At 37.9% G+C, this 19,737-nt stretch overlaps 1 protein-coding gene across 1 annotated transcript in view; it reads left to right on the forward strand.

Annotated features, from left to right (window-relative positions):
• Positions 1-19,737, forward strand: part of LOC145991386 (uncharacterized) — a 186,403-nt gene that overhangs the window by 148,729 nt on the left and 17,937 nt on the right. Inside the window, exon 3 of the mRNA XM_083127378.1 lies at positions 14,330-14,498. Within this exon, the coding sequence (XP_082983504.1) occupies positions 14,330-14,498 (169 nt within the window). The remainder of the gene's footprint in view (positions 1-14,329; positions 14,499-19,737) is intronic.

Genomic DNA, 19,737 nt, shown 5'->3' on the forward strand with positions numbered 1-19,737 from the left:
TGTGGCTGATGCTTCTGAATTAAACAATGTGAAATTGGCACTTGAATCTTTGCAAAATACTGTATCAAATCTGCCTACATCACAGGAACTTAAAAATATTAAGAGAGCTGTGAATCGCATATTGAAATCAGAAGATATCAAGAATATCCAAACAGAGATCAAACAACTCACTCAGACAGTGGCCACTCTACCAACCAATCAACATATTAATGAACTGCATGCCCTGTTTGAGGATATCAGGAGACAGGTCCATGATCTTACTGCTCAAAATTCAAAATTGGCAGTTGTTGAAAATTTACAGCAAATTGTAGCTAATATCAAGCAACAGTTAGGGACCATAGAATCCAATCAAGCAAATGCTCTGTCTGTTTTTGCCACCCAGCTACAAGAGATTGTGCAACAATACAAGAAACTTGTTGTGGACATAAAGATCAAGCCAGGCCATGATGATGTTGTTAGGACTATCAATGAGCACCTTGAATCTGTAACAAGTAGATTGCTTACAGCAGAAAAAGAAATAACAGGCATAATTGAAAATCCTAAACATACAGTAATTCTTGAATTGTACAGTATCCCCAACAAAGAATATGATTCACCATTTACACCAGGTGGCAAAATATATATGCTGTCCCCTGCACAATTTTATTACCAGTTTTTTGTTGGGGGCACACTTAGACCAATCAAGATCAAATATTGGCTTCAACCACAGGCACACCACTACCCTACCTTATCAATAACAAATGCTGATAACAAAGCAAAAGTCACCAGTGTAGAGTTAGAGGATTTTACAGACCCCAATACATTAGAAACAGCCTATGCTGAAGATGATGGCTCTCTGGAATTTAAAATACAAATAGGGGACAAACTGTATTTAGAAAATCCTGTAGTATCAGCTGCTGAACACCCTATAGTTGCAATATTCTTGTTTACATATTATGTCTAGACAAATTATTGTTGATGAATTACACAGACAAGCCAGACATAATTTTAAGAGACTGCCAGTAGTCACAAAGGGCATAGATGATTTATGGCAGAGCGACTTGATTGAGATGGCAAGTGGACAGCTGAAAAACTTAGACAAAATCAACAAGGGCTACAAGTATCTACTCACTGTAATAGACACATTTTCAAAATTTGCCTGGGCTGTGCCACTCAAATCCAAGACTGGAGCATGTGTTACAGAAGCCTTCAGGACAATCATCAATCAGAGTGGAAGATCACCGCGCTATTTGCAAACAGATAATGGCAAAGAATTTTATAATTCTGTGTTCCAACAATTTATTAAAAGCCAGGCAATACAACATTACTCGAGTTACAGTGATCTCAAGGCCTCAATTGTAGAGAGATTCAACAGAACCCTAAAAAATCATATGTATAAACAATTTACACTTCAAGGTAATTATAAATGGATTAATATTCTTCCAGAACTTCTACATAAATATAACAACTCGGTCCATTCCACAATCAACATGAAACCCTCTGAAGTAACTTCATCTGATGAGCAAAAATTGATCAGAACTGTTTATTATCCTAGATACCAGCCAACAACAAGAAAAGCCAAATACAGGGTGGGTGATCAAGTAAGAATCAGCAAATATAAGCACTTATTCAAAAGAGGCTTTACAAGAAACTGGAGCACTGAATTATTTACAGTGGTTCAAGTTAAACCTGGGACCCTTAACACATATATAATAAAAGACCACCGAGGAGAAATTCTCAAAGGCAGGTTTTATGAAGAAGAGCTCAGCAAAACTAAACAGCCTGACATATATCTCATAGAAAAAATCATCCGCAGAAAAGGCAACAAGTTACTTGTCAAATGGCTAGGACTCCCAGAACACAGCTGGATCGATGCAAACAAAATAATAATATGAACACCTGGGATGTTATAAAAAGGCTGCCAGAACCTGAACAGCAGAACAAGAGAAATGGAAACTTGCTGCCTGATAATATTAGATGTCTTATTGTTGGGCCATCTGCTTGTGGTAAAACTACACTAATGGTTGATAATTTTTTATTGGCACCCAACTGGTTAGATTGAAAAGTTTGCAGTTTACGTGAAAGGAAGAAAATTCAAAATTCTTTGCGACCATGAGAGTCTTATGTGGTTAAACTCTGCAAGGCAATGGAATCCTCGATTGACAAGATGGGCATTACTTCTCCAGGAATACAGTTTCGAAGTAGTGGATATTAAAGGAAAGGACAATAAAATTGCAGATGCCCTAAGTAGATCTCCTTTACATATGACACAGGAACCAGAGGAAGTGGTGAAGCTATCCATAAATGCCATCATGGATGAAGAACTCGGGAACATATCCAGACAAGAATGGATAGAAAGCATGAAGAAAGACGAAGAATTAAGCGTCATTCTAAATGTTTTGAATGGAGATAGAAATAAAAACGAAAAGAAAATGAGAAGAGCGAAGATAGAAGGAAAATATGTAATTAAGGAAGGAATGATTTTTAGAGTAAGCATAGAGAAATCCAATCAAGTGCAACTTTGCGTACCTGGAGCACTAATTAAAAAAGTACTCGCAGAAGTGCATGAGAAGTCTGGACATTTCGGGATTGATAAAACATTGAGACTTGCCCGGAGGTTTTTCTTCTGGAAATGTATGAAGAGAGACGTAGTGGATCATGTAAGAAATTGTATGTTATGTATAAAAACTAAACCTTCAAAATTAAAGATGGAAAGAGAAGAGTTACACGTAACTGCAAAAAATCCTCTAGATATGATATCTATTGATCTGATTGGACCTCTCCCAAGATCGCGAGGATTTACATATATTCTCACATGCGTCGACGTGTGCAGTAAGTTTGTAATATGTTATAACCTCAAGAAGGCTACAGCAAAGGAGATAGTAAAATATTTAGAAGAAGGATTTGTCAAACACTATGGAGTTCCATTAAAAATTCTAACGGATAATGGTACACAATTTGTATCGGAATACTTTAAAGATTACTTGAAGTTTGAAGGAATTAAGATGATAAACGTTACTAGGTATCATCCAAGTTCGAACCCGATAGAGAGATATAACGGGGAAATAGTAAGAATTTTAAGAATGTTATGTCATGACAATCATACGAAGTGGTCTACAGCAGTTAACAGAGCCATAAGGTGGATAAATAACTCTATATCTGAGGAAACAAAGAAGAGTGCGGCTGAACTGTTTCTGGGATATATGGAAGAACCCGAAATCTTCAAGGAATTTGATTGGTCGAGGGAAGTAATATCCAAAGAAGAAACTAAGGAAGTATTACTAGACATATACATTAAGAGAACGAAGAAAATGAACAGGAAAGCAGAGAATGGTATGAAAATAAAATTAAAAAAGGGAGACATAGTATTTTGCAAAACACACCCAATGAGCAAAGCATCAGAGAAAGCAATCAAGAAATTGTTTTTCATATATGAAGGGTCATACGAGGTCATGAATTTATTTCGGAATACAGCGGTAGTAAAGCATACAGAAACAAATATAGAGAGAAGGGAGAACCTGGAGAATATCAGGAAGTACAACTGCACGCAGGAAGTAAAAAAGAGCTTAGTTAATGAATAATAGAAACAGTAAGAGAAGTCACGTAGAACGACAGAAAAATTTATAAATTTACAAATGAACTTTCCAATATATAAATTTTTCATCCTCAAGGAGGGGGATGTCAGTTTCGATGACACAATGAAGGTTGCAAGGAGGAATGGTTTCTCGGAATCGACGATAGATGGCAGCACGCCATATAAAGAAGAGCAGAGCTCATTGTACAAACTAAGAGCGGAGAAGAGGGATTATATATATTATAGTAAATTGAGAAATATATAAAAGAAGAGTTCAAATACTATAATAGAAGTAAATAGAATGATGTATATAGTAATTTAAAAGAATTAAGAATATAGCCGCATATGAAACGTTTAGGAAATTTATTAAGCGAGCAAATGAATTCAGAAATGTATCTCAATTTCTTTTTGATCCTCTGACGAGGAGAACATCGTCAGCTTTTGCATTTGTCCGTTCCCCGGTGGCGCTGTGGTCAATTAGACGCCCCGAAGCACTTTACGGTTGCGCTTCTTTTTAGTCGCACTGGGCCATTGGCAGCGCTTTTTATTAGCGATCCTGGTTATCCCCTTTTGGTCGTTACATAGGAGGTGGCGCTAGTGTCAGTTTAGCCGACCCTACTCCTTTATATAAGTATAGCTTGGTTGCTGGGGAATTGCCAGGGAAGTAATGAGAAAGACCCACGGGGAAAGGAAAGAAAACATATATAAGGCATAAAGAAAAGGAAGCGAGACGACGCTACTAGATTTTCTTGTATATAGAAGAAATAATAAAAGAAGAAGAAGCCTATTCTATAATCAAAAGAGAAAAGAAGAAGAAGCCTTTTCCATAATCAAAAAAGAAAAGAAGAAGAAGCCTTTCTCATAATTAAAGAAGAAAAAACTTATTTCCATAATCAAAAGAAGAAAAGAAGAAGAAGCCTTTTCCATAATCAAAGAAGAAGAAGCCTATTCTATAATCAAGAGAGAGAAGAAGAAGAAGCCTTTCCATAATTACGAAGAGAAAGAAGAAGATTTCCTTTCAAGAAGAATGTAACCGATGTAAATTTTCGAGATATTTCAATGTCGCTATATATTTTTCTCTGTATTTTGTATAGTTCTCAGAATATAGATCCGCATTTAACTATATCCTCTTGGCTATAAAACGCTTTCTTATTTGGAATTCTCAAACAAAGAACCTATCCCCTGAGATTAAGATATCTGTAGCCGTGATAAATAACATGTAAGTACGTACCCACAAGGGGCGTAGCAATGAACGAACGAAGTTGTGAACAAAATAATATATTCTGTCTACATTTTCACTCTTCACCTCAAACAAATTGAAATACAAAATAGTTTCAGGGGGCTGGCTACCCTGCCAGGCCCCCCTGGCCCCTGCCTGGCTACGGGCCTGCATTAACTGGGTTAGAGTTACTTCGATCAACATTAACTGTGTTAGAGATACTTCCATCAAAAATTAACTGGGTTAGAGTTACTTCCATCAAAACGTAACTGGGTTACAGTTATTTCGACGATGAAAAAGTAAATGGGTTACAGTTGCTTCGACCTGAAAGTAACTGAGTTAGTTTGATCAAAATGGAACTCGGTTACATTCAGTTGTCAAGAAGTAACTGGTTTACAGTTACTTTGATCGAACTCGGTTACAGCTACTTTAATAAAAATTAAATATTGAATTACTTTGATCAGAAAATAACTGGGTTACAGTTACTTAGATCAAAATGAAACTAGGTTGCAACTGTGATACCAGCTTTACGGCAACCGGATAAAGAGGGCCGAAAAGTACACAATTTGGTCCCTTTTTATACGGAAAATTTGTTGACAAAATACCAAGGTAACTTGGTCGATGTTTACATGTATCCATGGATTTACATAATTACATCATGCAATTTATGCTTTTACAATATCTACATAAAATAATTAAAAGTTGGAAATTACATACCCTTTCAAAATATTTTTCAAATGCCAAGAGATGTTACAAAATAATTAATTTTGATATGTAAAACGATTACAGATTCATTCCAGAATGTTCGAATTTCGTGCATGGCACAGATTAATGCATGCGCAGATGCTGCAGTGCTGTTTTAAAACGTTAGCACGACCGGGGCAACACAAGAAACACCTTGATTATTGAAAGTTTCTTCAGTGCTTTCTTATTAACTTTTATTCTTTGTACAAATAAACAAGTTTCCATGTAGCCAACTTTGTGGCTGAATATGAAAGCGTTGTTCATAACTCAATTGAAACGTTTGTTTTAATTTTCAGTTACATCGTTTGAAAAATTCATATCTTTGTAATAACAATGGTTAGAACGAGGTTCCGTAATGCCTGCTGCAGGAAAACAAACATTAAAGGGGCCGCCATTGAGCAGAAGAACCTTCTTAAATGCGGAATAACCGCTTTTGGTAATTTGTCAGAACGTACCAGTTCAAACGAGGTTGCGATTTGCCAGTAACCTCTTACTTAGTGAATATTTGCCATAATCGTATCCTCTAATATTAGATATTTTATCCTCAAGTAAGCCGACCTTTGATGCTATGACGCTTAGCCAGTTTTGATAACACACTTGATGCATTCAGAAAATACTGGTTACAGCATGTTTCCACGCTCTCCGTAACGTCTTCTAGCGCTGAGATGTCTGGAATACAAGTTTCAAAATCACTTCACGGAATGAAAATATCTACGGAAGCAATGAAAATTTCGGAATTATTTCAGAGAAAGTGTGTCTTTATATACCAAAACCTCATGCATGCTTTCTAATTGAAGCTGGATCTTTGGAACTAAAAATGAACAGAAAGGCAGGGTTGTTAAAGGTCCAGGAAGCCATAAATTCTAATGGGTTCTATTGGGTTCCGCTGCAGGACCGGAACCTTTTTCCTCGCACAATTTAAATTCGGTCCAAGTTGCGTTCTGCTTCATTGAAAAAAGGTTCCTGGACCGTATTGAAATTTATGTGGTAAGAAAGGTTCCTGGACCGAATTGAAATTCATCCGGAAAAAATGTACCCGGACCGTATTTAAATTGATCCGAAAAAAGGTTCCTGGACCTAATTGAAATGCTTTAAATATGAAAAAGTTATATTATACACTGTCTAGAACTCATTTACGTTTGCTGATTTTCTCTCCCAGTTTGGATTTACAATTCCTGGGCCAGGGTTGAACGATTAAAAGTTGCCTTTTGAAAATGTCCGCGAGTACGTTTTACATTGGAATGTCACGCTGCTGTTGTAGAAAGCGTAGCACAGGGAATAAATAATAACGCTGTTGTTCTCTCGTGGACCAAGTTCAAAAACTCCCTTGTCGAAGAGTTACGGTACATAACGCAATGGACTATATTAGCGTGGCGTCTCATTGAGGTCAAACAAACCCGTTACGTGTTGCTCCGGCATCCGATCCAGGAACTGCAGCCAATAGGAGCCGCCCAGCAGATATCACAACAGGGACAGGTAGTGTTGCCAGAGGTGTTGCTACAACCAAGTGAAGGAACACGCGCGAGAGAATGGGGCTAAATGGAGAGGGGTAACGTAACTGCAGCGTTTGCGTTTCGCCCATTTCTACCTTGTACCTTAGATTCTCTCGAGACAGCCAGCACCTGGGTTAGTCATTCATGCTCACAAGTGGATAATTGTTTATCGTCAGGTCCGTAATCGATCCAAGTTGCGTATTATTTCATTTCAATACGGAACTTGGACCCTATTTAAACTCATTCGGGAAAAAAGGTTCCTGGACCGTATTGAAATTGATCCTGGAATATAGGTTCCCGGACCGAAATTAAATTGGTTCGGAAAAAAGGTTCCCGGGCCGAATTTAAATTCATCCGGAAAGAAGTTCCGGAACCGTATTTAAATTCATTCAGAAAAAAGGTTCTTGGACCGTATTTAAATTGATCCGGAAAAAAAGGTTCCTGGACCGAATTGAAATACGTTACAGATAAAAATGTTCCTTACGGTCCAGAACTCATTTACGCTTGCTGATTTCTATCCTGGACCGGAATTGAATGTATTTAAAATTCCTGGACCTTTAACAACCCTGCAGAAAGGCAGCGTAGTATAGAGTATCTCTGCTTTCTGTGTCTTTTCCCCACAAGTAAAATATTGGGGACCCATTAGTGGAAAACAATCTAGAATTCTATAACGAATATACTATTGATGATGTCGGAGGGGTTGACGGGAATCCAAGAGCTAGCTAGTCCCCCTTCCCCCACAGATGTACAGCAGTCTACCCATTCATTGTTATTGACTTGTTTATTATGGTAGTATAGGTTATGGAGACTAAATCAGGATTATTTATGGTATAAATACTTGGAAGAGGAAATTGCAAATATTCCTTTTACTTCAAGGTAGTGACGTAGGCAGGATTCTTTCTTTGAATAAGTGGGGGGAGATGCTGAATCCTTAAACGCCGAGGCCCGTTTTACGCAATCCAGCCTGAACGCTGAGGGCATTTTCAGCTTGAAATTTAAAATTTAGCAAGGTTTTAAATATAAATGTATATCTCCGTAATTGCGAATGCTAGAGTTACAAATGATATCTCTGGAGTCTAGGTTACAGGCATATGGTGGGAAAGGCATTTACCAAATAAAAGAAGAAGAAGACGAAAGTAAGAAAATCCTATTGCTTATGAAATGTAACTCTGTGGAGCCCCCACGTAGGCAAGCCGGAACATGAAGTTCAAAACATTACCTGCATATTTCAGCGCGCTATGCTAACCACTATGCCACGGCGGTTGGCACACACACACACACACACACACACAAACAAACACTCATAGAGAGGGAGAGGGGAGAGAGATAGAGTATTGGGCCTCCCCGATGGAGCAGTGGTAGCGTCCTCGCCTTGTAATCAAAGGGTCCCGGGTTCGATTCCAGGTGGAGGCACACAGTGGCTCGGATCCCACTTAGAACTGTAGGCCCAGTCCCGATTAGCTTTACTGTGCATAAAGTGGACTTTAAACACCAACTTAATCAATAAAGATAGAGTATTATTAATATCCCAATGAAAAGTCCACCTGGAAATATTTTGTTCACTTATATGCTCAATCGAAATAAATTCCTTGATTACCATATTGCCCCAGATCCCACCGTTTCCGATGTTTACGTGGACATCGATGACAAAAATAAAGTAATAATAATAATAATAATAAAAATTCACCACAAGATACATGAGGCGAAACAGTTACGACATTCGTTTCTGGAAAAACAAAATAATGCCCCTTTTGCGTTGCGTTGGCGTCATAGTGATAACATAATTTTTCAACTCGCTTTACGAGGAAGCAAAAGCTATGTGTGTCCAGAACTGTCCTAGCCCAATTTTATCTTGTTTTGTTCTGTTTCTTTAGCGGATTCAGTGTGGGATTGTGACACTTCCTACGTAATATAATGACAAAACGAGTCAAAGTTCAGTGTTGCAAGAACGATTGACTGTTCTTAGCCGATGATAAGAAAGTTACAATTAAAAAAAGTCAAAGTTCAATTCCATCAGGTTTAGTCATGTATTGCAGCCGCCCTGAACAAGCAGTTAAGGTGCCCGAACCGAGAGGTTCATAAGCCCCTTGCCGCCCCAAACAAGAAAACCTAAATAAATGTTATCTTAGCCCACATATGTATTTTTACGTCAAAATATAACAGCACCACAGAAAATACCACCACTCTACCTCACCACTATTTTTTTTTTCTGTGCATACGCTTTACGAATATGCATTGCCTATGTAGTCTATTTTCTCAGTTTGCCCTAAAAATGTTGAAACAGCTACAACTGTCCACTGATTTTTCTGTTTTGTTTGCATCAGGCCCGTACCCGGAAGGGGGCTGAAGGGACCATGTGCCCCCTCGAGCTATGAAATATTTTAATGTGAATCTATACAAACTTACGAAAACAACATTGACGATTTCTTACATTTTGTAAGAATTTCGTTTTGTCATTACATACAACTGAGTTGCCTCAGACTGTATACCTGACATCCCGCACCAACACCCTGCCCAATAGATCCATTCCCCGACCCTTCTAACTGGCTCACCAAAAATTGTCTCATTACTTTTGGGACAGATCTTGTAAATGAATGGGTTGTTTCTGGAGAGAGGCGGGCTCAAGAAATCTGCAGTAATTTAATTTTTACAACCATAAACGGTTGTTCCAATTTAGTTCTGACAGTCCATTCTTTTTAGTTCCGGTCCAGACTTTTTTTCGAACTGCATGCGCATCATTCAATTTATAAATATTTTATTTTCTAAACTTAGAATTATCATGGCTGTTCGATAGTGCTGGTACGTAGAATATAATATCGGGAAATTTGAAAGCATTGTTTTTTTTAAAAAAAAATACTTCTCACTTCTGAGAATTGAATGTAAACAATAAGCACCAAGCTGTACGCCGTGTGACAGCCTTTGTCTGTAAGCAACTGTGAGGCTGATTATCGGGTCGGGGAGGGGTCTACCGGTGATTTGATTTTTTCCGTTTCTTCGGACCATAATATTGTAAATCTATACGTCTGAAATACTGCATTGGTGGCCACCAGTGGCGGCGATTCGGTTCCAAATCCGGGGAGCAAGGTGCCAAAACTAGGAGAGCAAAGACAGTATATTTCCCTTTGTAGATAAGGTTTAGCATAGTGTGGGGGCAAAAGTGGCGGGGGCAGTTGCCCCCTCGCCCCCTTATTCGCCGCCACTGGTAGCCACATCCAGGCCGCGAAATTCCGGCGGATGGGGGGATTCCCCTTCCATCAACGATATTGTTCTAAAATTTTCCAGGGAGGAGATCTTTTGTTACAACAACAAAGATAAGCAATTAGTTTTTACTTCATATATACTTTACTAAGAATAATATTGAAAACACACGAAGAAGAAGAACAAAGAATAATGTGTTGCATGCTTCTCCCTCCTCTCTTTCTATCTCTTTAGAGCTGGCAACATCATATGGTTAAAGTGTAGCACTATAGTCATAGATGAGATTTTAAAATTATATCAAAGTGGACTAGTTAGGAACGGTCCTTATTATCCACTTATTCCCGATCTCGGTCACAGCAAATGTGATGGGATCAGCACAAATAATCCTTTATCCTCCATTAATGAAAGGCTGCGTGAGACCTGTGTAACATTGGCGTATGCTGCTTTTAATGAGTGGGTAATCTCCGACCCTTGATTTATCCACCCACTAATGAAGTTTCCCTGCAAATTTACCTCAGCATCTATACCGGATTTATGAATATTGTGTAGAAAATTTTATCTTATTGTTGTGACCACCACTCTTCTGATTGGAGTTATTCTTAGTGTAGAATTTCAAATAATAATAATATAAGAAAATATATTTGTATAACAAAGCTATGAAAATATAGAATGTAATATGAAAGGCATGTATTAGTGAAATAAAATCCCTCAGTATTAACTTAAGTTACCCAAATGCACAGTGAGTTGAGCATTCTCGACTTTTATTTTTATAAGTTAAATATCTGTGGATCAAGATATGGTGCTGGCCTACCTGCATTAACGATTTGCAATTCCTTTAGAAAATATTTCGTTCCAAATAGTTTCACACGCAAATATCTATTGTCTTTAACTTCAGTAAAAACAGCACCAGCATGACTCCTAAACCACTAACATCTAAACAAATAATACATTTTCGAATCGCCAGTATAGGAACACCACCTACCACACGCATTCAATTCCTCGCTAAAATCTTCTGTGGTGTTCTTGCCTGGCTGAGAATGAAATTCCCTGTGGATTCTAAAAAAAAATATCTTCCAGCTTGAAATTCCCTGTGATGCCCGATGTCGTACAAGCTAGAATCATTGCGTTTGCTCTTTATATATTTTACTTCATTCATAGTTCATCTTCACCTAAAGAGGGGGAAAGCAACGTAAATGAACTAAATATTTTTTCCTCATACCTTTCCCTTTCAAAAATTATTCAGTTTCATGGAAGAGGTTTGTTCTCTCACTGCTTGTGAAGGTTACAGAGAGAGAATAATCACGCATTTTTAAGTACAAAAAATTCAGCATATAAATAGTTTAATTATTTCATTGATCGATTGATTGATTTTACGTCGCTTTTCTTCCACTTTTGGATAAGCGCGACGATGAGTATGAGTGGTGATATGATGAAATTGATTAAGGAATATTCACAAAGAACACCCATGCCCAATCTAACACGGGACCTATGACATCGTAGGGAGCTGTGCTAAGCACAATGCCGCAGAGGTCGGCCTAAATTACTTGAGCTTTAAAATTAAGTTTATTTAGTTATCATTTTCAATGTATAAGCTCTCCCATTTGACAAATTTCTATTCAAATAGTAGAAATTAGGAAGACAGAAAGAAATGGTAAATGAAAATTAGCATAGAATTGGTTTACCCATGTCGTTCAGATTTCCCTGTGTCTCGCACACTTCCAGATATATTTTCCCTACTTCCCTATGTAATTTGTGAACCCAGAATTCCCGTTCCTGAGAAATATCCCTTCTGTAAGCAACACAGCTCCTATGTGTAGCGACGATACAAAGGCCATCGGGGAAGAATGGCAGAGGAGGTGAATGGCCCTACCCCCACATCCTCTCATGCCATGGTGCTTTATGTACAGAGAACTTTACCTTTACCTTACCATTTCAGGAGTGGCTCAAGGTAAATTTTTCACATGGCAAGGTGGATTTTTCGCACTCCCCTAATTTTTACCCTCCAACTTTACACGAATCTCATCCTCTAACTTTCCACCGCCCCTCTATAAGAAACATGACCAATGACCATGTTATATATTTACGGTTTTAACTAGGAAAAATAATAGCGTTAAGTGTTACTGCTAAGGAACACCTTTATTGTAGGTATGTATGTATATATGTATGTAATACCTATATAATGATATCAAAATAACAGTAATCTCTTAGCTTAAATTACTATGCAATTTTGCAATATTATGGTATGCAGCAGTAGCTTCAATTAATTTATTGTTTACACAAATCCAACTCTTCTTTTAAAAAAAATATTCATGCTTTTTTTCACAAATAAAGTTTTGGTGATACTCAAGAGAGAGGATACCCCATTTTGATGCCCTCCAAGGGTGACGCCCCCAGCACTCGTCTGACCTTAAGCCACCCCTTGTCCATCATATGCCCAGTATACTAATTGGGACAAAACCTACATTTTATAGTGGGATCTCTCCACCAGGAATTCGAACCTTGGAACCCTTGATTAAAATTCGACAGCAAGCACTATAGTGTAGGTCCATGGTTTCATGTGGTATATGCAAGTAATATTGGAAATTCCTGCATAATATTTCCACATTTATAAAAGTTGCAATGCTTTACTTATATTACATCACACAGTTTCTTCTTGTTGGTCTGTTGTTGTTGTTGTTGTTGTTTTCTTCTTTCTATGGTATGTTCTGGTCTAATGGAGAATAATGTTCATGTGCCACAAACTCCTTGCAAAACTGGAAGAAAAAGCATGTTTCAATAATCTTGCATTTAGGTATTTCATTGTTACTTGAAATTTTAGTTGTTATGAGAATAATGTTTAGAATGTAAATGATTTCTGCACTATTTCTTTTCCCATGCTTTCCAATATGGCTATCTTCACCAGAATTTTTATACATGGACTACGAGTATAATTTTTCCAATTATGGTTAGGATTTTAACGTGCAATAAAATACCAGAATATACTTTATGAAAATGAAATAATGCCCTAAACACTACAAAAAATGCTCTAAAATGTTTAAAAAGCTCTTTTACAACAAACTTCAATGTTCATTTTACCACGCCTGCATTGCAATGCACCCAGTGGCACTTGTGTAAAATCTTTGAGGCAACAATGTGTTAAAACTTTCTATTCTCCCTCCTCATTTTTCATGATCATGAGTCATGAAAATCTTTCTGAAGGGTGAAAATATGCATTAATAACAAAAAGCATGTGGAAATGTCTTTGCACCATTTGAATTGAATCAGTTCTTGATAGCTCCAACACACAATATGCCTTCTACTGGTCATTAGCCTTTTTGCGACACTGATGATTCTGGTGGACCATCGGCTAAGCTGAATAAGCCCTTGGCAAATGCATTCCAAAAGAAAATAAAAAGACAATAATAAAAAATCTCGTCATTCCGAGAGATAGCAAAGTTTGACTGGGAAAGTGCATTCAATTCAGGGAAACTCCTGCCTATTCTGGGAGGGTTGGCAAGCTAACCTCTACTGATACTAGAGGAGCAACTATGTAGTAAACTATGTCACCAACTTGCAAATTCCCTGGTAGTTCTCTAGTAGAAAAAAATTCTCCAGACAAAATATCAGCAATTGAACATAGCGTACTAAACCCTTCATTTTTGTTCCAAACCAGAATCACTTTCTTGGCTACTTACTTTCACTTGAACTTTTTCTAAGTCACTTTTCACTTTTTTTACTAGGTCCAGAAGGAAGGATTAACCAGATTTCCTGGAACCAAGGTTGTTGTTCTGAAACGTTCATACTGGCAAAAAACAAAAGTGGGATGTTTTTTAAGAAAATAAACAAAAAGCACTAAGAAATGTCCCTTCTCTCAAGAGAAAAAGCATGATAATGTTTTTAAAAAGTGTAAATGGCATGAAGCCCCTAAAAATACAATATATTGTACGATAAGGGAAATTCAAAGATGCTTTGTTTGATGTCTCTTGTTATGAAACCTATGAACATCTATTTAAGCAATGTAATAGGCTTTCAAATATATATATACACACACACACAAATGAATCAAAATTCCAGCCTTACTAATACTAGTAGTAACATTTCATAAAGACAACAGTAATCGACATAAGTGTTCTTTTCTTCCAGGCTGGATAGGAATAGTACTCGTTGTAGTATTGTGCATAAATGCTGGTTTTGGTGGTACAAGACTGGGCATGTGCTGGACAATTGTAGAAGAAAGGTACCCAGAGTTTCAAGATAGGACACGAAACCCTTATGCTTCTATAGCTTTGAAAGCAGTAGGTAGGAAAACAAGGTAAGAATGCTTGCAGGTAATTTGCATGAGAGAAAGTTTACCATGGATTTCAAATTCAATGAAATTTAGATTTAAAGTGGGGTTTTATTGAATTTTAATTTTACAACTGATTATCAGTATTTGGTTTGTCCCAAGACTACTAGAAGGGAAGAGACTGCCTCTATGTGACTTGCATGGGTGTGACATCATAGGTAGACAAAACCCAGATGAGCTTTTACCCCATACTGAAAGAAACATGGTAACTGTTTGAAAAGGCTGATCTGTTTTGTTCTTTGGGTTACATTTTTCTTGTATTTCTGGATTGTTGGGTTGTGAAGTGTCAGTTTATAATGCCTTTAGACTAGAGCGAGGTGTTGAAACGTGTCACGATCTGCGATAAAATAAAAAACAGCAAGTTGGTAATATATAACTGAACCGATAGCATATAACGAGACTTGTTAGTGAATTTCGATATCATGTGTCTTATTACACAACATCAGACTACCATACACTGTTCAATTGGTTATAATTATTAAAGTAAAAAAAATAATATTGTAATTTATAATAAGGACTCTCACAAGTATATATCAAGTTCAGTTTTGGGTGGGAGGGCGGTCCTCAACAACAAAACATCTTAATAGGGGTCTGTGAAAAGATAAAAGAGTAAGAACCACCGTCACTTATAGGAAAATAGCAAATAATGATCATTATACCAATTTTATACCAAATCGCTAAATTTTTCCCTCCCCTCCAATTTAATGTTCAACCTTGCTACATTACAGAAATCAACTGACCATCTAAGATAAGAGCTGCATATTCCACACACCCCCTCCAAATTTAATATCCAGTCCCCCACCAGAATTTTCATGCCAATTTTAGGTTCACTGTTGGTATTGAAGAGTTGAATATTGACCTTCTCCTAATAATTTAATTCTCAATCCCACACCAAAATTCCCACAACAGTCTAAGTGCAATAGTGGTACTTAAGACTTGGATATCCCCCAACCTAGTGCTCAATCCCCCCTAACGAGAGTTGGAAACTGCCCCTACCAAGTGTAATCCCCTACCAGAATTCACATGACAATTTAAAAAGCTGGACATTCTGCACCTCAAATAATACATAGTGTTGCCCAGAGATGACACTTTGGTCTGTCTCGTCTTGTGAAAATTTCATCTCTTCTTGTGTCTAGTCTCATGAACAACACTACATACAAATTGTTGTAATTCCCTTGGCAGTCCACAAATTGCTATTGATGTAGCAGTGATGCTTAAAAGACAACATAGTTCAACTTCCGCCCACCATTGCTCTATTGTTTATTTAGCCAAATTTCCATCACCCACCCCTGCCCCCAAAAGTTAAGTGGATGTAACCTGCTTCCACAAATCCTCCAGTGGGCACCCCTTTTACACATCCCATTGATTCATTTCTAGCAGATGTAAAGAAAGTGAGCCTCAGCTTTCTTCAGTTGCATGTCCTTAAAAGTCAAAATTTATTTAAAGTGTTTGTAACATAATACACACAGAACTTCCTCACATTCCTCCTAGTGTAGTTCAAAGATTCATAAGACTCAGAACTGTAAGCCGAATAAGGAAAATTAATGAAGAAAGAAATATAAATAGTCAAAGCAAAGTTACCAAATTGAAAAGGTGAAGTGCAAACAGCTCCTCCCTCACTCCTAAAAGAGAGGAGTAGATACATGTGTGTGTGTGTGTATATATATATATATATATATATATATATATATATATATATATTTACATATTCAACATATCCATAATTTTTGCTGTCTACCATAATTTATTTAACAAAACACATTACTAGGCATAATAACTTCAATTTTACATGAAATACCGATGAAATATATGTGTTAATAGCTATATGATGAGAACATACATTATCACGGATCCTGAGTAAATCTTTATATTCAGTCCCAACTAGCTTTCGGGCATAATGAGGGTTCTTTTTTGTCCATAATTGCTGTGTTGATACCACCGTGAAACCATGGTGCAGAGCGATCTGTTCCCTCGGTGATGTTAAGTTTGTGTCAAGGACCACATGATCAGGTATGGCCCCAGCCTTCTCCCTTCTATTAGTCTTGGATTTGTCCTACTTGATGCTCAGATAGGCTAAATCAGAACTTCACCTACAGTTTAAAGTACACTACACAATCAGACAGCCCATAGCCAGAATTTTATTTCGGGAGGTGAAAAAATGGGAGGTAGAAGCCCTGAAAATGAATTTCTCAGTATATTACAACTTACTACAAAACATGTTTAATCCTGTTAAGGAAGTAAAATTAATTACCACTATACGCTATTTAAATTAGATATTTGAAGGATATTGGGGGGTGGGGGTTCAGCCCCCTTAGCGCTCTCCCTGCCATCAGAGTTCCAAATTTCAGTTTCACATTTATTGCTATATTATGTAATTTATGGGGAGACTTCTACTCAATGTATCAGATTACTTCACATCTGGCACAAGTGATAATAAACTGAAATACATAGTTATTATCATATTTTGTCATGCCTTATTACCATCTCAATCAAGGGAAACCTTTCTCAGGAATATTTTTTAAAAATTTGTCTTCTTACATAAAAATCTCATTTTAGGCATAGAAGAATATATTGTCCATAACAGGGTTTGATAACATTCTTCTCTCCTATCTCACGAGAAACCCCAAACATGAAACTTGTGGTGAAAAAACACACTGACAAGAAAGTGTACTTTATTGCCACCTTACCTCCCTTAAACAGGACGGTAGTGGTTTATCCACACCCCTCCTAACACTCCCCAAATTTCCTCAACACCCCCCCCCCCTTAATTGTATACAAAGACCCAATTTATGGCAATTTTGGTTCAAAATTTACACTCCCCCACCCTGAATACAAATTTCTTGATAAAACCCTCCAGAATAGGAGGAGGGTGGCAGGGACAGATGCCCTTCTCATTTTGTCAGAAGTATTGCAAGGGTCACACAGAAGGTTCAGGCTAGTCACTTTGATAGGTTTGGGCTAAAACAGCAAAGTGAGGACAAGAAGTGGCAATGCTTTTGAAGGTCAACTCTGACCCATGCTAGGGTTTCTGCAGAAGATCAATGAGCAGGGGACATATGGACCTGCTACAAACTGTGTGGATATTAAAAGTGATAGAATATGAAATTACCAATTAGTGACCAGGTTTCTGCACTTTTCTGATGGAATACTAACTAGCTGATGTTTTCTCTTTTATAGACTAGCATGATCACGAGCATTTATTTCCTACCATCAAATGAATTATTTCAGGTCAGAATTTCCAGTAACATGTTTTCAAGATTAGAAAATACAACCGTAACTTCCACTTGTGCTATTTTACTTCTAATACCTCACACTACATACCTAGTCTTTCCATAAATTCTGACACAAGGATTTGAATGGAATAATGCTTTGAGATATTTTAATATCCCATAGATGTGTGTACACAAAGCACTAATCATTGTGGACCACACACATGTCCTAAGTCTCTGCAGCCACTCATCAAATGCATTGTCTACTGTATTGGGAGGGAAAGCTGCCACTGCTTTCAGAAGAGAGTACTTTGGACTAGCAATATTGAGACTTGTCTTGAAGCAGAGATCACAATTTGTAGTCCAGAGGGTTGAGGTTGGGACTGCCAGATTGCCAATCTGAGGAGGAAATGAAGTCTGGCACATTTGTCTCAAGCCACTGCTGATTGTTCAAGCTGTATGAGCAAGTGCAGAATCCTGCTGAAACCTCCACTCCTTATCATGAAAGAGTGTGTTTCTGAGATTCTTGACCACAGCCTCCATACCTATCTCCTGATACACTCTGGCTGATGTTTTTACCCCTTTCTCGCAGAAATGGAACTCAGTGGTGCTATAATAACTCACCCCCCTCACCACCACACCAAGACTGAAGCAGGATAGTGACCCCTCTAGACCCTTGGAGCCTTCTCACTAACTTCTCATAAACTCGTGGCATACATCCGTTTGTGAACAGAATTCGTCTGTGTCCATTTTCTGCAAAACGCTCCAGTAGGTGCTTTGCCTTCATTGTCCTCTGACGCTTTAACTCAGCTGTGAGAAATTGATCTGTACATTGTTCATAAGCTTTCAGTCTATGTTACATCGCAACACCTTCAACATTGACATTTTGGAAATGTTCAGTTCAATTATCATGACTTGAATTTCTGCTCATACACATTGTCACTGATTTCACCAGTTGTACAGTCATGGACACTGCCGGCTTGTAACAATTCCATTGAAAGTCAATGTATTCACTACAAGCCGGCAGTGTCCGTGACTGTACAATCCTTATGGTGCATGACCATCCCCTCACTGTTCCAGTGTTACTAAAATGCTGGATACATGAACCTTTTGGAGAATCACAGCTTCTGGAGGGTCTTGAAAATTTCGTCAATTGACTTTTGTATCTTATGGAGTGCTATAACAGCAACATGGTTTTCATACACACTCAATTCCACCATGAAAGCTTAACTGAAACAACACCCCTAAAGTGAGACATTTCATTGAGGGCAATAGCTCAGGATAATGTTTAAGTAGAGACACTAACCACTCAGAACAAAATACTTTTATTACAGTCTTAGCCAATATTTAAATGTTAGTAACCTAATCTTAGTCAGACACCCTACCGACTAGATCAAGTGGTTCAATTCGCTAGGTGGATGGTCTATGGTCAGAATTTACTGGCCTTGTCCCTGGCAAGCCTCAAAAGAATATGTACCTGGTGTCAACCCTGGGGGTAAAGGCAGCCAGACTGTGGCCCTGATCACATCACCTACCAAATGGCTGAGATCAAGAATACGTGGGGCCCTACTCACACATCTCCTAAATGCACCTTCATGGCATGGTGCTGTATGCATGGGAAACTTTACCTTCTTTTTACCTTTTACCCAATCTAAGTCTATGTGATGACCCAATCTAGTCACCTCAGTTCTATCATAATGGAGATTCCAACACCGGACTGAGCCTGTAATTTTACCTTCAGAGTTCAGTCACAGCCAGCAACAGCATGGACAGTGTTTCTGGTCACTCCTATATCAATCTCTGAAATCCTCAGTATTTGCAGTTTATTGCAAACCTTGCCAAATTGCCAATCAGAAGTCTTCTCTTTCCTGTTTTCTGTGGCTATTTTCGCAAACAGTCCTAATCCTCTGAGGAAGACCTTGCTAGGCACATCCATACTCCCTGCTAGGAACATTTGTACGGGATGTTTGTCACATTCATCAGGGGTGTGATGATAT

This window comes from Lepisma saccharinum, chromosome 8 (assembly GCF_977018435.1).
Source record: "Lepisma saccharinum chromosome 8, izLepSacc3.1, whole genome shotgun sequence".
NCBI lineage: Eukaryota > Metazoa > Arthropoda > Insecta > Zygentoma > Lepismatidae > Lepisma > Lepisma saccharinum.